The 18,605-nt window shown below is 32.6% G+C and overlaps 1 protein-coding gene across 1 annotated transcript in view; it reads left to right on the plus strand.

Moving 5' to 3' along the window:
- Nucleotides 1-18,133, plus strand: part of LOC132931714 (dual oxidase) — a 47,652-nt gene extending 29,519 nt beyond the window's left edge. The window contains exons 3-22 of the mRNA XM_060997664.1: nucleotides 8,697-8,858; nucleotides 8,949-9,136; nucleotides 9,429-9,633; nucleotides 9,722-9,888; nucleotides 10,012-10,248; nucleotides 10,393-10,584; nucleotides 10,685-10,935; nucleotides 11,022-11,223; nucleotides 11,747-12,076; nucleotides 12,835-13,134; nucleotides 13,571-13,699; nucleotides 14,259-14,462; nucleotides 14,536-14,681; nucleotides 14,763-14,926; nucleotides 15,025-15,399; nucleotides 15,489-16,003; nucleotides 16,112-16,276; nucleotides 16,377-16,532; nucleotides 16,625-16,753; nucleotides 16,842-18,133. Coding sequence (XP_060853647.1) covers nucleotides 8,697-8,858; nucleotides 8,949-9,136; nucleotides 9,429-9,633; nucleotides 9,722-9,888; nucleotides 10,012-10,248; nucleotides 10,393-10,584; nucleotides 10,685-10,935; nucleotides 11,022-11,223; nucleotides 11,747-12,076; nucleotides 12,835-13,134; nucleotides 13,571-13,699; nucleotides 14,259-14,462; nucleotides 14,536-14,681; nucleotides 14,763-14,926; nucleotides 15,025-15,399; nucleotides 15,489-16,003; nucleotides 16,112-16,276; nucleotides 16,377-16,532; nucleotides 16,625-16,753; nucleotides 16,842-16,970 — 4,346 coding nt within the window. The 3' untranslated portion in view covers nucleotides 16,971-18,133. The remainder of the gene's footprint in view (nucleotides 1-8,696; nucleotides 8,859-8,948; nucleotides 9,137-9,428; nucleotides 9,634-9,721; nucleotides 9,889-10,011; nucleotides 10,249-10,392; nucleotides 10,585-10,684; nucleotides 10,936-11,021; nucleotides 11,224-11,746; nucleotides 12,077-12,834; nucleotides 13,135-13,570; nucleotides 13,700-14,258; nucleotides 14,463-14,535; nucleotides 14,682-14,762; nucleotides 14,927-15,024; nucleotides 15,400-15,488; nucleotides 16,004-16,111; nucleotides 16,277-16,376; nucleotides 16,533-16,624; nucleotides 16,754-16,841) is intronic.
- Nucleotides 18,134-18,605: the final 472 nt, after the last annotated feature.

An 18,605-nucleotide genomic window follows, 5' to 3' on the forward strand; every position in this document is an offset into this window, starting at 1 on the left:
TTACAGTACCGTGAATGTTATTCAAATCTATTATATGTATAACACACGTGAACACACTTACCAGATGGATATTTATAAATTATAATCGCGAGAGAATAATTCACAACAGATTGAAATACACCCGAAAAAAACATGTTATGGAATTAATAGAACCATATAAATCAACACGAAAAATAATTAAGGGTTTTTTCAAAAAAACACTGGTATTCGATCAATGATTATTTTTGTATATTTATATATTCTCTTATTTTATCTAAAAGAGTTTAATTTCAACATTACTTTTCTGTTTCTAGTGCAATTAGACAAAAATAAGTGCTATTATTTGACCTTACCAATGTAGTTACGCGTCACCCGATTCATATAATATTATTTCCGGGCTATTGCCTAGTCACCACCGTCACTATATTATCATTAGTGTTTCTTATGATATTTTCAATAGCCAATCGGGTGACGCATCGAAAACAAGCACGTGATATTTATTCGTGGTCGATGTTGGTTTATTTTATTTATTAATTTTTTATTTTTTAGTTTAAACAAAAATTGGTGTCCAATTTGTAGAGTTTTTCAAACTTTTTTACAGTCCTCAAACATGTTGTGATTAGGTACTTAAAATAATTATTTTTCATTATTTCGTAACATAATTACCAAATAGATTTGGTAACCAAACCTTATAAATGTGATTTTACGCTAAAAAAATTGTGAAACAATTTAAAGGTATACAATTGTAAAACTCATTTAACAAAATAAAAACACATTAAAACCAACTGTTTTATATACTAATGTCTTTTTAGATCAATACTTTTATATGTTACCAAATAAATTATGAAATCTAGGAAAATAAATTAGTATATTTAAAATCATTGTATATCATATACTGCAGCTAGTATCGGGTGATTGAATAAAAAAATGTTCGATTAGGAAAAATACATTATAATATCCAGCCCAAATACATGTTTATGTTAAAATAATTAATTAATAACTATAATTATAGTTATAGATACGATTAAACATGATTTATATGAGTTTAACTTAACCTTTTTATTTTTCAAATTATCTGAAAAAAGCTAAATTATTACAATGGATTAATTAATCAATAAAGTTAAAAATTTAGAAAAATTAACTCTTTAGCAAAGCTTAAACTTGTTAACTAGTTAATGATGCCCACTTAGTTGTAGATTGTCAATGTCCCACCACCCGCTGGTGATCAAGTCGATTATTTTTAACGAACGATATTTGCAGTAGATAGCACCTATTGTGCTGTTTGTACTGTTCTTAGAATTCGCGTGCACCAGTCCAAAAACGGATTTTGTCGCCCACCAGGAACGGGGAATATTATTTTATATTTTTTCTCATTCATTATCCACCGCCGCCGAGTTTAATTATGGCAAACTGATAGATGTGAAAAACAAAAATAAATAAAATAAAATTATGTTGCACAACAGTTCTCCATACGTAAAGGTATGGAGTTATATTGTCTTATGAAATCTCGCGACTGGGAGGGGCGGACGACGACAACGTAGGAGGCGACAGATGTTATAATGTGTCTTAATGAGTCGATAAAAATAAATATTATATAGTATAATACATAAAATGACAAATAAAGGGACGATCACCCTGACGGCCACTGCGAGACCGAGATTCTGCGACAGAACATATTATAACATTGTTATATAATATGTATTATAAGAAAACTGTTCGATATACATATCATTATAAATTATTATAAAGCAGTCTCGTTCTGCACGTATATGATATATTGCGATCTACGGATAAAATATGTAATATATTATAATATATAGGGGCGGCCACGTCATAGTTTCGACGGCAATATATTTTTTATTAACTGACACGATCAAACTGGGCGAATTATCATTAGACAAAATTTAATTACATTTACATAATACACGCATACCATTGAACAAGTCGGTATAGGTAGGCGGATTTTCACGTCGTCGGGATCCGCGGTGAAGAAACCGCAGCGACCAGCAACCATTGGCTGGCGTTTTTGTCAAGGGCGAATTTTTCCTTGTTCGAATGTGAAGCAAGGTCATCGTTTCGATAAACATACAATAAAATCGAACATAATATATATTTTAATATCCTCTATGTGTACATAATACACGAGTTAGCATGACATAGGCACCGCGCGCATATTAATTATTATATTGGCGTATATTTTATATAATGTTGTAATTGCAGTAAATATGTTATACATATAATAATGTTCAATAAACGATTATCGTCCACATAGTATTATTTCGACGACGAGATGGTTATATATTTCTTGTTGCGGACGAAAACCAATGCCACCGAGGCCGCGTATATATTTGGTCGTATAGGTGAACGTACAACGATAATAAATCCTCCCGGGCACAGCAGCAGCTGTTCCAACACGACATAATATCCTATATATAAATAATATAATTACAATAATGATAATAATAATGAAAAAAGTCTATGTCTAGCAGAAAATAAAAACGAGAATTCGTCAAATTTCTAGCCGCCGAGAACACTCCACACTCTTCTGTACTGGCTATTCGAAGGATGGCAAATCATCTGTGACACGCGAACACGTCTTATTATATAGTTACAAGTGACACGCAGGCGTCTCATTGGTACGCCGAGTACCTACGAGGAAATTATTTTTTGTTGGGATTTTTGTTTTTTAAAATTGCCTTTTATATTCGTTTCGTGCTTAACTATGTATACAAAACATCAATATTCAACTATTTTGAACGGTGCGACGGATAATATGTGTTTATTGGTGATCATAAATTTCTTTTAGAGACGCGTTGGCGAAAACGAATCAATCGCAATTTTTTAATCGACACGTAAATACAAAAAAAGGCTTGTTATAGGCATCTGGACAAAACTATCTCACTATATGCACAAGTGCACAATAGTAACATACCTAATACTATATTGGAGCGGTGGCACGGCGAAGTGGGAAATAGAGACGGCATCCTCAACGTATTTTAAGGGGCAATAATTTATAGTTATTTATATCTATAGTATTTCAGTATTTACTGTACGCGCGACAGCCGACAGGTGGTTAAAAATACATGACAGTAAGTGCTTTATCGTGTTTTTCGTGTGGGTGGAATATCATAGACATGGCTCGGGGCAATTTCAAGTACTCCGTCGGAAACCGTACACATAGGTCCCGCATATACCTTTCATCAAATGTCCACATGCGATTGTGTTTATAATTGACAGGAATACGACACGCGATGAAAACAAGCGGGAAACGTGTGTAATCACTCGCTAACGACATTATAATATTATATATTATATCGTCACCGTCTACGTCGCGTCGTCGTGATTATGTGGACGGAACGGTGTGCAATATTTGTATGTTATTATTGTTTTATTATAATAACATGTAAACGACCATCACGGAGATTATAAACAGATACGTATTCGATAGCGCCCGACACGGCAGTATATAACGTTTATATCGAGTACGATATTATCCACGCTATACACATGCTTGAATTCGGAAATTTCACGGACAAAAGAAAAATAATAATATACGTTATGCTAAACGATTTTTTTTTTTTTTTTTGATTTAACTCACCGAGTGTATAATAATATATATATAGCTGCAGCGCTAAAGCAATATAAGAGTTTAGCACATTCACGTCGATTGGCGAATTATTATATTATAGTATCGAGTATGAACACGACGAGTGTGCTTATAATAATATATTATAATATACTTAATATTTATATATACAACAATACAGCGGGCGTAACAGTCGACTACGTATAATAGGTAGGTACGCAGAGACGAGGGAGTGACGGCATATCTTATTAATTCGTAATACTTAAAGTATAGCACATTATTAGCACGCGATGGACGTATATGTATAACGATTAAGGTGTTTAACGGAAAAGGAAAAAAAATCATTACAAATATGCGTAGGTTATATATGTAATCGCCGCGGAGACTGATTATTATTCATCTATATATATATAATGTATGTATATTGACGTATACTTTGTAAAATAGAGACTTTAACGCATATCCTGATTAATTCCAAATTCTTTAAACACGGTTAATTATTGTTACTCATTCGTCATTATACACCGACAATGATTGTAATTGGACACTGTTAAGAATGACTAAATAGACATCAATATTGAAATCGTATGGATTGATATTATTTTATAATATCTTAGTAATTTTTGACAATGCTAATAAATGTAAGAAATAATATTTTAAGATTTCCGAAAATATGAGGATTGACTATGTGCATAATGCCATTATATGATCAATGATGGTTATAACACGCTCTTTTGATAAAATGATAATAAGAATATTCCTTTTTTTTTATACTCGTATTATGTATATTACTAAATTGAATAACATTTAAATTAATTTGTACACTAAAAACTACAGTAGTTTACTAGAGTCTATAGTAACTAAAGTATGTGCAATTTTTTATTACCAGCACTACAGGTAAAAATTTTAATCTTTCACTTTGCAATTTTCGTGGTCCAGTGATACTAACTATATAAGCTCCTCACTTTCCAAAGAGTAATCTATTTTTGTTGGGCATGTTTTTAAACAAATTTAATTTCAAATCAAATTGTATGGCTTGTGAAAGTCGTTAAAGTAAAATTAATTTTATGATTCATGAAGATACGTGGGCACATGGCGATAGACAATCGAGCCCTGCAGACTTTATCTTATCGAATTATCGAAGATTATAAACGAACGATCAATAATAAGATGACATTGACCTAACGCAATGTGGATATTCAATTGCATCACTTAATTTCAGTGGTTCTCAAACTTTTTTGATCGTAAAGCTCTGAAGTTGATTAAAACAATTTTTTGAAACCCTGAAAATAAGTAATGTCTTTAAATTTATCTTGAGCCAAAAACAAAAAACAAAACGATGGATTATTTGTCATTATGGAATTCAATTAATAATATTGAATATGATTTTAATTTGGATTAGTCCACGGAGTTTTTAGATTATCGCTTTGTGGAGCCTTTTAAGGCTCGGTGGAATACAGTTTGAGAACCGTTAACTGCTTAATATTTAATGACTCTCAACTGTTGCAACGGCGACGAAGATATATTTTTATGACTATTTTATGTAGTACGGTTCGAGCCGTTGTAATAGGCGAGTTGTATAGCTGCAGATTAATAATCTTGTACGTTAATACAGCGATATATTATGCACAAATACATGTGTATAAATATTATAAATCATTTTGCAAAACGGACGTTATACATAATATTCGTATATTACAAAAGTAATAACATTTTAATATCAGGAAATATAAATCATCATACGTAGTTGCCACCGCTGGAATGAAACGGAACTGCGATTGAAAGAAGTGTATATCTACTTACGATAGCCATGTATATATTATAATTACGTATAATAAATTATGATAAGTGGTCACGTGGAAATTTTATCAAAGTCAAAAATCTATTTTGACGTTCGGGTGGTAAAGAAAAGCAGTTAACGAGTAATATCGATATTTATCTATTGTATAATATTATACCATAATAGTAACACACACGGCATTGTGAAATACCTACCTCGTAGACATACCGGTGTGTAGTGTAATTATTATTATATTGGCGCTTCTATTTTTTTCTGTGTTTGATTGACCTGCCAATTTTTTTAAAAACGCGTCGATGCCTTGCGCGTAAATATAATTAAAACGTTAATATACTACACTGAGTTATATCTAAGTTACCTATGTTTTTTTTTTGTGTTATAATAAAAATGATATACGTACAAGTATTATTATTACACTATAACCGGGGGATCGATAAGCGGGAAACACATTCATTAAAAAGTTTGATTATAAAATGTAAATTAATCAATATTAATTCGGTTGAAAGGCAAACGTTTTTACGGGTCGATACTTTTAATTTTTAGTTTGTTGTTTGGTTGATTATTCATAGAGTTTTAGTATATTAATGTGTACACAAAATTCAAAAATCCGTAAAGCGAAAAAAAAGTCAACAATTAATATAATCCCTTAAAACACAACCCTTCACACCTCACGCACGCACCGCTTAACAACATAATATATGTACCTACAGTAAGTTTACATACTTATTTTATAGTTTATACGCGTAGACAGCAGATCGAGTGCAGCCTGCTGTTTATGCACAATTCACATCAATATTAATCGCGATTCCAATAAGCGTCGATACTGTACATAACATGTTAACCCGGAGCTTTGGGAACGGGATCGCAAATTCACAATCATCACTGCGCATAAATAAAATATTTCGTCAGCCATTATAATATAGATACTCGACGGACAACAAAGTCACCGCCCGAACGTCAATCTTTTTCAATCCCCTCTGGAAGTCTGGACCGACGCCCGCGGCCAAGTCGATACGATGAAAATCGGCCTCGTGCCTCGGACTCTGCGTAAGTCCTGATGGCCTCGGTCGAGTGTGTATTTATCTTATTATATTGTACAAGAAGCACAACACCCCGCGCCGATAAACGGGTTTTTCACACATCGGTCATCGTTCTGTTGTATACTTATGCGCCCGTGGCGCGTGCGCATGTCGCAAAATATTGTCCTTTCGAAAAATTAAACACACCAACATTAACAGTATAACGTTTTTCTGTGTTTATTGTTATTATTCCCGATCACCACAGTTTTTAGATTATGTTGTTTTATAATTTTTCGCGCGTTGGCCTTGCTTATTCGGATCTACCGAGTTTCGTCAGTGTCGCGCGCTCTATCGCGTGATGTTATTATTTATACAAACCAAACGTAATTTTTTCTTTTTTTACTAATCGTTAAATTTTCATTGGTACTTCGTTTTAATGTAAATGAAAAAAAAATGAATTGGTGTTTGAGTAATGACGTTTATGTACTAATTTTTTTCTTAGGTTTTTTTTATATCGCACGCAGAATGCGCTCACCGCATTCGTACTAAGCTGTTCAAGGCTCAAGGACGGTTCATGCTCCTGGCATTACGCACCCAAAAATATTTCCTCAAGGCAACCATACTTTTACCCTAAATATTTGTTTTTTTTCTATATCCAGCACGTGATTCACACTTGGTGTGTTGTGTATAAATAAACTTTATGTCGTATATAAAATATGAGTAAATAAATTCCATTGAATTACATTTCCTTGGAATGATGTAACGTTATAATGTGGAAAATGGACAATAAATAATCGTGCTCAACTCGCAAATGCGCCTAAACAACAAAACAAAACAAATGGATGGTATTATTTTCTCGTTTTTTCTTCTTTTTTTATTATTATTATTCTGCTTATAAATTAGTTGTGAGATCGTGATGATGGTTTGGCCTCCATGGCTGTAAAACGAGTTGACATGAATTCATTCAAAGTATTTTCCTATTATACGTTTAACTGTAGAGATGCTTAATATGTCCTCATGTACATATAATATAGTTGTGTGCAAAACACTTTCGAAAACAAAAAACCATATTATACTAAAAAAGAAAAATTAAGTTTAAATTAACATACACTCAACCCGTGTGTATAGTAATAAGCATTATAATAAACAACTCGACTACAGTATAGTAGCTCATAATGAGCTGGCTGAAAGCAGCAAGCCTATCATACAGTTGAATTGTTTATAATATATATATATATATGTATGTATGTCAATGAATCGCATACATTAGGAAAGTTAAGTTTAATTGATAAATTACTTTCCATAATGTTTATATGATACTCTCCGAATGCTATAGTTGCGCAATTATACTATTGCTTTTAAAACCACGATCATAAACCCAATGATCGAATAAGGCATAAGGTTAAAACGGGCACTTGAACTGGATCTCTCTTGTCATTTGCGCGCATTCTTTTGTCGCAACAGTTACATTATTCAACTCAAGCAAACAATGGCCGGTTGATTTGCCGCGCCTTCGTCGTATAGTCGAATTTATGAATAGAACGGCCTCGGTAAAGTTGAGAACTAGAGTGTTTACCTTTTACAACATTAATGTTAATAATTCATTACATACCTGATGATGGTTTTTTACACAAAAATGTGTCCAAAAACTAAAGGCAGGATTTAACTATAAAGATTTTAACTAATTAGTAATTTTCTAGTTATTTGACAATTATTTCATAAATTAAAGAGTCTATAGTAACAACTTGGCTTTTCTAGTTAAATTACAAAAATAGTGCGTTTAATTTTTATTTTGTTTATAGAATATAACTACAAATTATAAGTTATAATTTATTGTAGTTATAGCTTATTAATTAATTATTTTTTATTTAATCCATTGAAACTCTATTAATAGTATATTGTAATATTTTTAAATAAACAAATAAAAATTCCTTTATTTAATAATTTAATTGATACAAACACGTTATAGTCTAAGCCACTAGAACTAGAACTAGTGTTCAATAAATATTGGTAGTATACGATTACATTTTAAACAAAATATTTAGTAATAAATAATTAAAAATTGTAACCAGAGTGCGAGTGGTAATATTAGAAAAAAAATCTACTTAGTTAAATCATTATAATCAATTCCTCTATATCTATTAACTTTTAAGACTTTTAAAATTAAATATTTTGTTTATTTATTATTATATTAACTCATAGTGTAACGTTTTTAACGTTGACTCAGTTTAATTAACTCAAATAAATGTTTTTTAATTAATGTGCTCACGTCGTTGCGAAAAATTATTTTCATCGAATTTTTTTATGTTTATAGATAGTCACATGACCAGGAAAACACCCGCCAGTTACTCCGATGGGGTATACATGATGTCTGGTCAAGACCGACCAAGCCCCAGAAAATTAAGCTCGTTGTTCATGAAAGGATCGGACGGCTTGTCGTCACTGAAGAACAGAACTGCGATTTTAGCGTTTTTCGGTACACAAAATAATAAGACAATATAACAAATGCCGGCATAATAACGATTTTATAAAAATTAATTGTTTATCATGTTGATAATCGGTACAGGTCAAGTCGTGAGTTCTGAAATCGTAATGGGCAGCGAAAGTGGTTGTCCTATAGAAGTGCATCCAATTGAAATCGAAAAGTGTGACGAGATGTACGACCACGAGTGCGAAGGCGGTAAATCGATACCGTTCCACAGAGCTGGTTATGACCGGAACACCGGTCAAAGTCCAAATACGCCGAGACAACAGGTAACTATAAAGTAATTAATACACGTGTAATATTTTACACTGTGTATAAATACGAATTTCATTTCGATTGCAACCACAGACCATCCCTGCCCTGTCTATATTACTAACATTATGCGCCATGAGGCTACCATTAAATAACTTAATGACCAATGCACGCACGCAATTATATATATATATATAGTTTTAGTATATAATATTATCAGTGCTTCCTACCATGGTTCCGATTTTGATGATGTGCTGATCTATGAGCATAAGGTCTATTTTATGATTACAACGAAACCATATATTTCAGATAAACCGTGTGACCAGCTGGATCGACGGAAGTTTTATCTATAGCACTAGTGAGGCGTGGATAAACGCCATGAGATCTTTTAAAAACGGTACGCTACTTAGTGAGCCCAGTAATGGATTTCCGGTGAGGAACACGATGCGTGTTCCTTTATTCAATAATCCTGTTCCCAATATTCTGAGGACACTGAGTCCCGAGAGACTTTTCCGTAAGTGACTCATAATGGTCTTTCGATAATACTAACATTTCATACTATATTATACTGTATTATACCGATCGCGTGTGTATGTGTACAGTATTGGGAGATCCCAGAAGCAATCAAAATCCAGCTTTGTTATCGTTTGGGATATTGCTGTTCAAATGGCACAACGTGATCGCCGACAGAGTCCAGCAAGACCATCCGGACTGGTCCGACGAAGAAGTGTTTCAGAAAGCTAGGCGTTTCGTGGTGGCCACTTTGCAGGTATGTACTATACGCCTTCACCGTACGCCGATCATTATTTTGTAAATGTATGAGCCTATCTTCGGATCGCTGAATATTTATTGTTTTATAGTTTTATATATATTATTTGCCTTCGTTTTTCAGAACATCATTGCTTACGAATACATCCCCGCATTCTTGGGAACAGAACTACCAGAGTATACGGGCTACAAACTAGACGTACATCCAGGTATCAGCCATGTGTTTCAGTCGTCGGCTTTCCGGTTCGGGCACACGATGATTCCGCCTGGCATATACCGGAGAGACGGAAAATGCAACTATCGGAAAACAGCTATGGGGAATCCGGCTCTGAGACTGTGCGCTTATTGGTGGGACTCTAGTGTGAGTATCTATATTATTAACTGCCTACGCGTATATTGTAAATAACATACCGACGAATCGACACGTGAAAACAACTATATTCACATACCCAATTGCATAAGTTGAATCCGTCTGCATATAATAACGTTTGCATTATGTATGTAGGACGTGATGTCTGACAGTAGCGTTGAAGAGTTCATGTTGGGCATGGCTTCACAGCTGGCTGAGCGAGAAGACGCGGTCTTGTGTTCGGATGTCCGCGATAAACTATTCGGGCCCAACGAATTTTCCCGGAGGGATCTCGGTGCGCTCAACATAATGCGTGGCAGGGACAACGGGCTGGCAGATTACAATACGGTAGTGTTGACGAAAGAGATAGAGAGTAAAAGAGAGAATCGCGCTTTTTAGCAGTCGCGTTATAAAAGTTGGTAATATTGATTATGGTGGTGTTTCCTAGATCAGAACGTATTTCGAACTACCCCGAGTCGAAAAGTTCGAAGACATCAACGAGGAGCTGTTCCGGCGCCATCCCGATTTGGCAGAAAAATTGGAAAAAGCTTACGGCAGCGTAGACAATGTGGATTTGTACATCGGAGGAATGTTAGAGTCGAAAGACGGTCCCGGTGAATTGTTCACTGCAATTATCGTGGACCAGTTTGTTCGAATCAGAGAAGCCGATCGGTTCTGGTTTGAGAATGATAAAAACGAGTGAGTCTACGGCCGTTTATAGTTAATGAAAACGTATCATAAAATATATACTGAATTACTGAACTATTGCAAAAATGTATTTTCAGTATGTTCACGGACGAAGAGCTTGAATGGGTACGTTCGGTGACTCTGTGGGACGTAATAGTAAACAGTACAGATATAGAACCGGATATGATACAACGGGAAGTGTTCTTCTGGAACGAAGGAGATCCGTGTCCACAGCCGGGTCAAATAGAACCGTCCACACTAGAACCGTGTTCGTATCTAAAAGGATTTGACTATTTTGAGGTAATGTCAAATGTTAATGATTTTGAATTTTTTAATCATTTTAATTGTACTGTTTTTTTTTTATTTTTACTACATAACGACTAACAGCAAATATCACTGATTATTCTTATTTAATATACGTTAAAATGAACTAGATAAATTAACCTACAACTTCTACAAATAAAATTTATTCTATTGATATGTAAAATGTATTAAATGTTGGTGAATAATATTGCATATACATATTTAATTATAAAACCTGTCTTAATGCAAATTAAGAATATGTTTTATCGTATAATATTATTTAACTTTAATAATAATAGTAATATTACTATATTATAGGACATATGTGTTAATTGCATTATTTTAATTATCATATTAATCAAAGGAATATATTATTTTCGGGAATTATTAATTATATTGAGTTTTGAATACCTATAATCGTAAACTCCTACAAATTATATTATAAATAATAATTGTATGTATATGAAATAATTATTATTCTTACAATAAAATTATGAACTGTCACTTTAATCAATTGCAGGGAAACGAATTGGCGTACATTTACGTTTGTATATTTTTGGGAGTCGTTCCGCTCATTTGTGCCGGAGCTGGCTACGGTGTTGTTAAACTTCAGAACAAACGCAAGAGACATTTGAGAATGAAGCAAGAAGAAATGAAATCGGGGAATAAATCTAACGGCATAACAGTCGAGAAGATGTCGGTGAGAGAATGGCTACATGCGAACCATAGACGTTTGGTGAAGGTGCGGTTCGGCCCGCAAGATGAAATGCACACAGTAGACCGAAAGGGAGAGAAGCTGAGATCGGTGAAGTTTGCCAAGTGTGACACGATAACTGTCGAAGAATCACAGGTAACGACGAGTACACAATAATTGATAATGATAATCTTTATGTATGTATAAACGAGGACTCAGACCCGAATAGCCGATAGCACGGAAGTCGATTTTAAACTTAAATCTTTTATGTATTTTATTATAGATTAAGTTGTGTTGAGTTAAATCTTGTAATTTAGGTTTGTAAAAAATATTACGTGAAAAAATGATAATATTAAACGTATTTTTGTAAATTTAAATACATAGGCTAGGAAATTTTTTATTTCTAATTAAATGTGTTTCCCGGAAACAAATTTCGGTTAAAAATAATAGGATGTAATATGAAACACAAAATATCATAGAGGTGTTTTCATTTATAATATTTTTAATTTTGTTGATAAATACGCAATGATTAAGAATATTGTATTATTGCGTGGTTGTATGGTTGAAAAAATTATTACAATATAACAATTTATGGTGATCACTAGATAATACATTTTTTATGTAAATAAAATAGAATACAATACAATTTAAGAAATAAGAACTAATAATTTGATCCTAATTAAATAACAAATATATGAAATGTGTTATGTGTTGATTTAAAATCTTTAAGTTGTCGAAAATATTTTTAAAAATGACCCTATACATAATTATTATTCGTGATCTTGAATAATACAGCATTAATAACTATTTGTATATACAAAAAATAAAAATGAATTTTCAAAAAAAAAAATTAGCAGCTTTTGATTCCGAACCCATTACATAATGCAAATAATGTAATATTTTATTATATACAGGTGGATGGTAGCAAAAAAAAACGTCCGTTGGTCTTGATTAGAGTGCCGAAAGACCACGATCTGGTGCTTGAGTTCGACTCTGTCGGCGAGAGGCGGAAGTTCATCAACAAGTTCGAAGCATTTTTGAATTCGCACAAAAAACACTTAGTCACATTACAGGCACCTAGAGACTTCCTGTTGGCCCAAGCCGAAACGCGAGAGAGGAGACAAAAAAGACTAGAACACTTTTTCAGAGAAGCATACGCGCTCACTTTTGGACTCCGACCCGGTGACCGAAGAAGAGGCGACGAAGACGGAGACGTAAATATCAAATATTTTTAACTATATTACGAAAAAGTACCCAAGTCCAGAATTCCATACTTTTTGTATACAACTTCTATATCATTTTTATAAAAAGTAAACTTATATTATATAAGCTGCTGTAAACTGATATGTTAAAATATTGTATATTATATTGTCAATACATTATTCCATTAGGCAAAAATTATAAAACTTTAAGTATTCAATATAATATGTCTACTTCACAATAACAATTAAGTGTACAATTCTGGAATTAGTATTATAGGTATTATTAGTATATGAATACGATAATGTAAGGTAGGTTAAATAACCAATAACGACTAAAACCCTGAAGTCCGAGGCAATATTCACCACGGCATTTTACAACGTGTGTTTCGACTCTGTTTGTTGACAGTTAATTGATTATAACTGAATTTTTACTATTATTACTTTTCAGGTGGTCATGAGGACTTCATTATCGAAAGCTGAGTTCGCATCTGCGTTGGGTATGAAAGCAGACGCAGTGTTTGTCAGAATGATGTTCAACATCGTAGATAAAGACAGCGACGGGAGAATATCATTCCAGGTTTGAACATCTTGATTTATATTATTGGTGTCATGTCTATAGTAGTAAACGCTCAAATATAATATTTTACTAAACCATGTACCGATAATTATTATGAGTTATGACTATAATAAAAGGTAATGGACCATATTGTTTAATCAATTTCAATAATGTTTTTCATTTAGTTTTGTCGGTACAGTCAATATTGTTTTCATAAAAATGACTTAAACGTAATAGTTTTTAACTATAAGTTATTAATTATATAATAACTCTTCGATACATAAAGCTTTAACCACTAATTTATTAATACGTGAAATGTACAGTTAACTATTTAAATTAACCTATTCATCCATTTATTGAATTACCATTCAACTTTTCAAAGTTTGATTAAAACTCAAATTATACGCTGTATTATTTTAATGAAAAAATAATGATCACTGTTTACTATCGAATGCTTACTATTTTATACTACCTATTAATAAATAAATATTATTGCAGCTATTATTTCATTTATAATATTGCACGTGAATTATGCACATTGATTTCAATATTATTAACAGTTGAATATTTGTATATGTAGGAGTTTTTAGACACTGTTGTTCTTTTTTCACGAGGTAAAACTGAAGACAAACTTCGAATCATATTCGATATGTGCGACAACGATCGAAATGGAGTGATTGACAAAGGAGAATTCTCCGAAATGTTAAGATCCTTAGTTGAGATCGCTCGGACCACTAGTTTGTCAGATGCTCACGTCACTGAACTGATTGATGGAATGTTCCAAGTACTGATAATAACAATAACAATTTAATTTTTAATTTTTTTTTTAAATAATCAATTTAACTCAATTTTCATAGAATGTGGGATTGTCGAATAAAGATTTTATGACGTATGCTGACTTTAAACTCATGATGAAAGAGTACAAAGGTGATTTTGTTGCAATTGGATTGGATTGCAAAGGTGCAAAACAAAACTTCTTAGACACTTCGACCAATGTTGCGCGGTAAAGATAATAATAAACATTTTTTTTTCCAAATAAAAAAAAATCACAGCACATTTTATATGTTTTATTTTTTTGTTGTAGAATGACTAGTTTTCATGTGGATCCGTCTCTCCACGACGACAAAGGGAAAATCAAGAGTCGTATTGATTGCATTGTCACATATTTGGAAGAGAACAGACAAAATATATTTTATTTGTTTGTCTTCTACGTCATCACTATTGCATTGTTTGTTCACCAATTCATATGTAAGCGTTTTGATCATTTTAAAATTGATTTAATTTTTAATTACACATAACTTTGCGTCTATGTTAATATACTGTTAACAAACCTTTTTTTTCTTCAGATTATTCATTTTTGGCCGAACACACCGATCTCCGGCACATAATGGGAGTAGGCATAGCGTTGACAAGAGGGTCCGCGGCCTCTTTGTCATTCGGATATTGTTTATTATTGCTCACCATGTCGAGAAATCTGCTGACGAAGCTAAAAGACTTTTCAATACAACAGTATATACCACTGGACTCTCACATACCTTTCCACAAAGTGATCGCGTGCACTGCATTCTTTTTTTCCATCATACACACCGTCGGTCACATAATAAATTTCTATCACGTATCTACTCAGCCATTAGAAAACCTCCACTGTTTGACGTCCGAAATACACTTTCCGTCAGACTATAAGCCAGGAATATCATTCTGGCTCTTTAAAACAATTACGGGTACGTGAGCACAATTGGAGTGTGTTAGTCATCGACAGAATCGAAATATAAATCGGAAACTTCATAGTGTATTACCTATTTATTTTCAGGAGTTACCGGAGTATGCTTGTTCGTGATAATGATCATCATATTTACGTTTGCGCATCCCATCATACGAAAAAAAGCATATGTGTACTTCTGGTCCACTCACTGTCTGTACGTGGCAATGTATGTACTCATGTTATTACACGGGCTAGCCAGGATAACCGGGCCACCGAAATTCTGGAAATACTTCATCGGTCCTGGGATAATATTCATTTTGGATAAGGTGGTGAGTCTGAGGACTAAATATATGGCCTTGGACATATTAGAAACTGAACTGCTACCATCCGATGTACTCAAAGTGAAGTTCTATCGCCCACCGAACTTTAAGTACTTGTCAGGCCAATGGATACGTTTGAACTGTACTGCTCTGAAGTCTACGGAATATCATTCGTTCACGTTGACTTCGGCCCCACATGAAAACTTTTTGTCCTGCCATATCAAGGCGCAAGGACATTGGACATGGAAGTTGAGAAATTTCTTCGATCCGAGCAATATAAATCCCGAATTTCATCAGCCAAAGGTAACGTGATGGATTTATAAATTACAATATTTTTATAAAAATTTGGTTCAACGGACATTGTTAAATTTAAAAATTAATTTCTGTTTTTTTTTTTTGTCTCGTGTGCAGATACGTCTCGAAGGACCATTCGGAGGTGGAAATCAAGACTGGTATAAGTTTGAAGTGGCAGTCATGGTCGGTGGAGGTATAGGTATTACTCCATATGCTTCTATCCTAAACGATTTGGTATTCGGTACGTCGACAAACCGTTACTCAGGAGTTTCCTGTAAAAAAGTGTGTACAATTTTTTTGTTATTGGTACTTGGTAGAAGCACTTAAATTTTCCAATAATTTGTAAAATGTTTTATTAAATTTATTAATTTTTCGATTTTAGGTATACTTTTTATGGATATGCCCCTCGCACAAACACTTTGAATGGTTCATTGACGTGCTGCGAGACGTCGAGAAAAAAGACGTGACTAATGTTTTAGAAATACATATATTCATTACTCAATTCTTCCATAAGTTTGATTTGCGAACTACCATGTTGGTATGTATACATAACTTTTATGCAGCAATCACACAACACACAACGTTTGCTAATATAGAATTTTTATGGTTTTCGTGTTATTCTTAAAATAGTATATTTGTGAAAATCACTTTCAACGACTGAGCAAAATGAGCATGTTTACTGGACTGAAAGCGGTAAATCATTTCGGTAGACCGGACATGTCATCATTTTTGAAATTTGTTCAGAAGAAACATAGCTACGTAAGTCTTTTATCCATTACTGTGATTTATCACGCCCGATTGTTTAACTACGGCGATATTAATGATATTTATAATAATCGTATTATAGGTAAGCAAGATTGGAGTGTTTAGCTGCGGACCACGGCCGCTGACAAAGAGCGTTATGACGGCGTGCGAAGAAGTAAATAAGGGCAGAAAGTTGCCATACTTCATTCATCACTTTGAGAACTTTGGATAAACAGTAATCGTCTGTTTTTACTCATACGTTGTGATCTTTGGCCATTACATTTTATTCTTAGGTGCCTTATTTCCTAATTATTAAAATATTAAAATTTGTGTAAAATAATTTTTTTTATTATCATTATATTGTAGAGTTAATTTATTTACTATACATCTACTGTGAGTTGCGTCAAATTTTTTAAAATGCAAACATAACCTTTCGGTCATGTTTATTTCTGTATATTTCTAAACGTAAGTAATATCGATGAGGATGTTTTCCAATTTATATAAACGTTATGAAAAATTACATATCCATTTGTGTATACGATGTATTTTATCACAATTCTAATACATAATTATAAATTGTAAGAAATTCTTCCTAACAAGTCTCTATTTCGAAGTATTATTGATATTGAGTGAATATAAACCAATTGGTTAATAAGCCGATCTGTTTTCAATAATATTGTGCAATGGTGTAGCTAAATTGCATACTTTTACGCCGTCCAAAAATGTATAAATTTATAATGAACTTAAATGTGTATGGTACATAACGTTTTGACAATAACGCCTGTGGCTATTTAGTATTTATAGTATAATATTAATCATATACCCTATCTATACGTTGCATTATAACATATGTCTTTAGATTAACATTTTTCAATTAGTTTCAAAAATAGCGATAATAAAGTTAATCTTTATTTCGAAATTACAATAATATACTTTCATACGGATTTAAGAAGTATCACAATAGAACGTAATATTATTATAGTAATATATACACTTCCTATAGCTGTGTTAAATATTTCTTCAATATTTAAGACTATTTAAATTTTAATATTCACAGTATTAATAAGTTTATATAATTATATCTCAAATAAGTCAAATAGCACATATAAAAAATGTCTGTATAGTGAGTGACTATAGTATATGGTTATAATGATTATCGTAAGGTGAACGCTGACCGTTAAGTTCACCAGTTGAGTCCTAAGTATAGTTGGTAATGGTATCCTAATTATTATAATATTATCAATAAATATAATATTAGAACGCAATTGAATTGTGAATTGTATGATGGAATGTTTGGAATAAAAAATTAATTAAACAGAGGTATATTACAATATGGCTATATTATATGTAGCCGATTTATTGAAAATTCTGTCAAATAAATGCAGTTGAATACAATATGATGTGTTTTATTTATTTATACTAAAATATTTATAGAGTAGATAACCGTGGTACAGAGTATTGTATATTATATACATGCACCAGGTGGTTGACGAAAATAGCTATTTTGTGTTGTATGCTTATACTGCTTACAGTGAAGCAAGTGAATATGAAACTTTATAGAACCGTACGAACAGAAAAATAAAATTAATTAACATGACATACAGTAATCCAAATTTAAGTAAGAAAAGAAAAAAACAGGTGAACAGACCAGTGATCGAATACTTTATGATTTGTTTACTTTTATAATGTAATTGTAATTGACTTTTTATTTTATACTTCTACAATTTGAACTGGTAGATTGGTATGCCAATAAAATACTTTAAAATTATTATCAAGAAACCAATATAAAACCAAATTACTCTTAAACATATTAGTTATAGACTTATAGTTAAAAAATCCCAGTGATTGAACACACCGTGCTAGTGTT

This window comes from Rhopalosiphum padi, chromosome 1 (genome assembly GCF_020882245.1).
Source record: "Rhopalosiphum padi isolate XX-2018 chromosome 1, ASM2088224v1, whole genome shotgun sequence".
Lineage (NCBI taxonomy): Eukaryota > Metazoa > Arthropoda > Insecta > Hemiptera > Aphididae > Rhopalosiphum > Rhopalosiphum padi.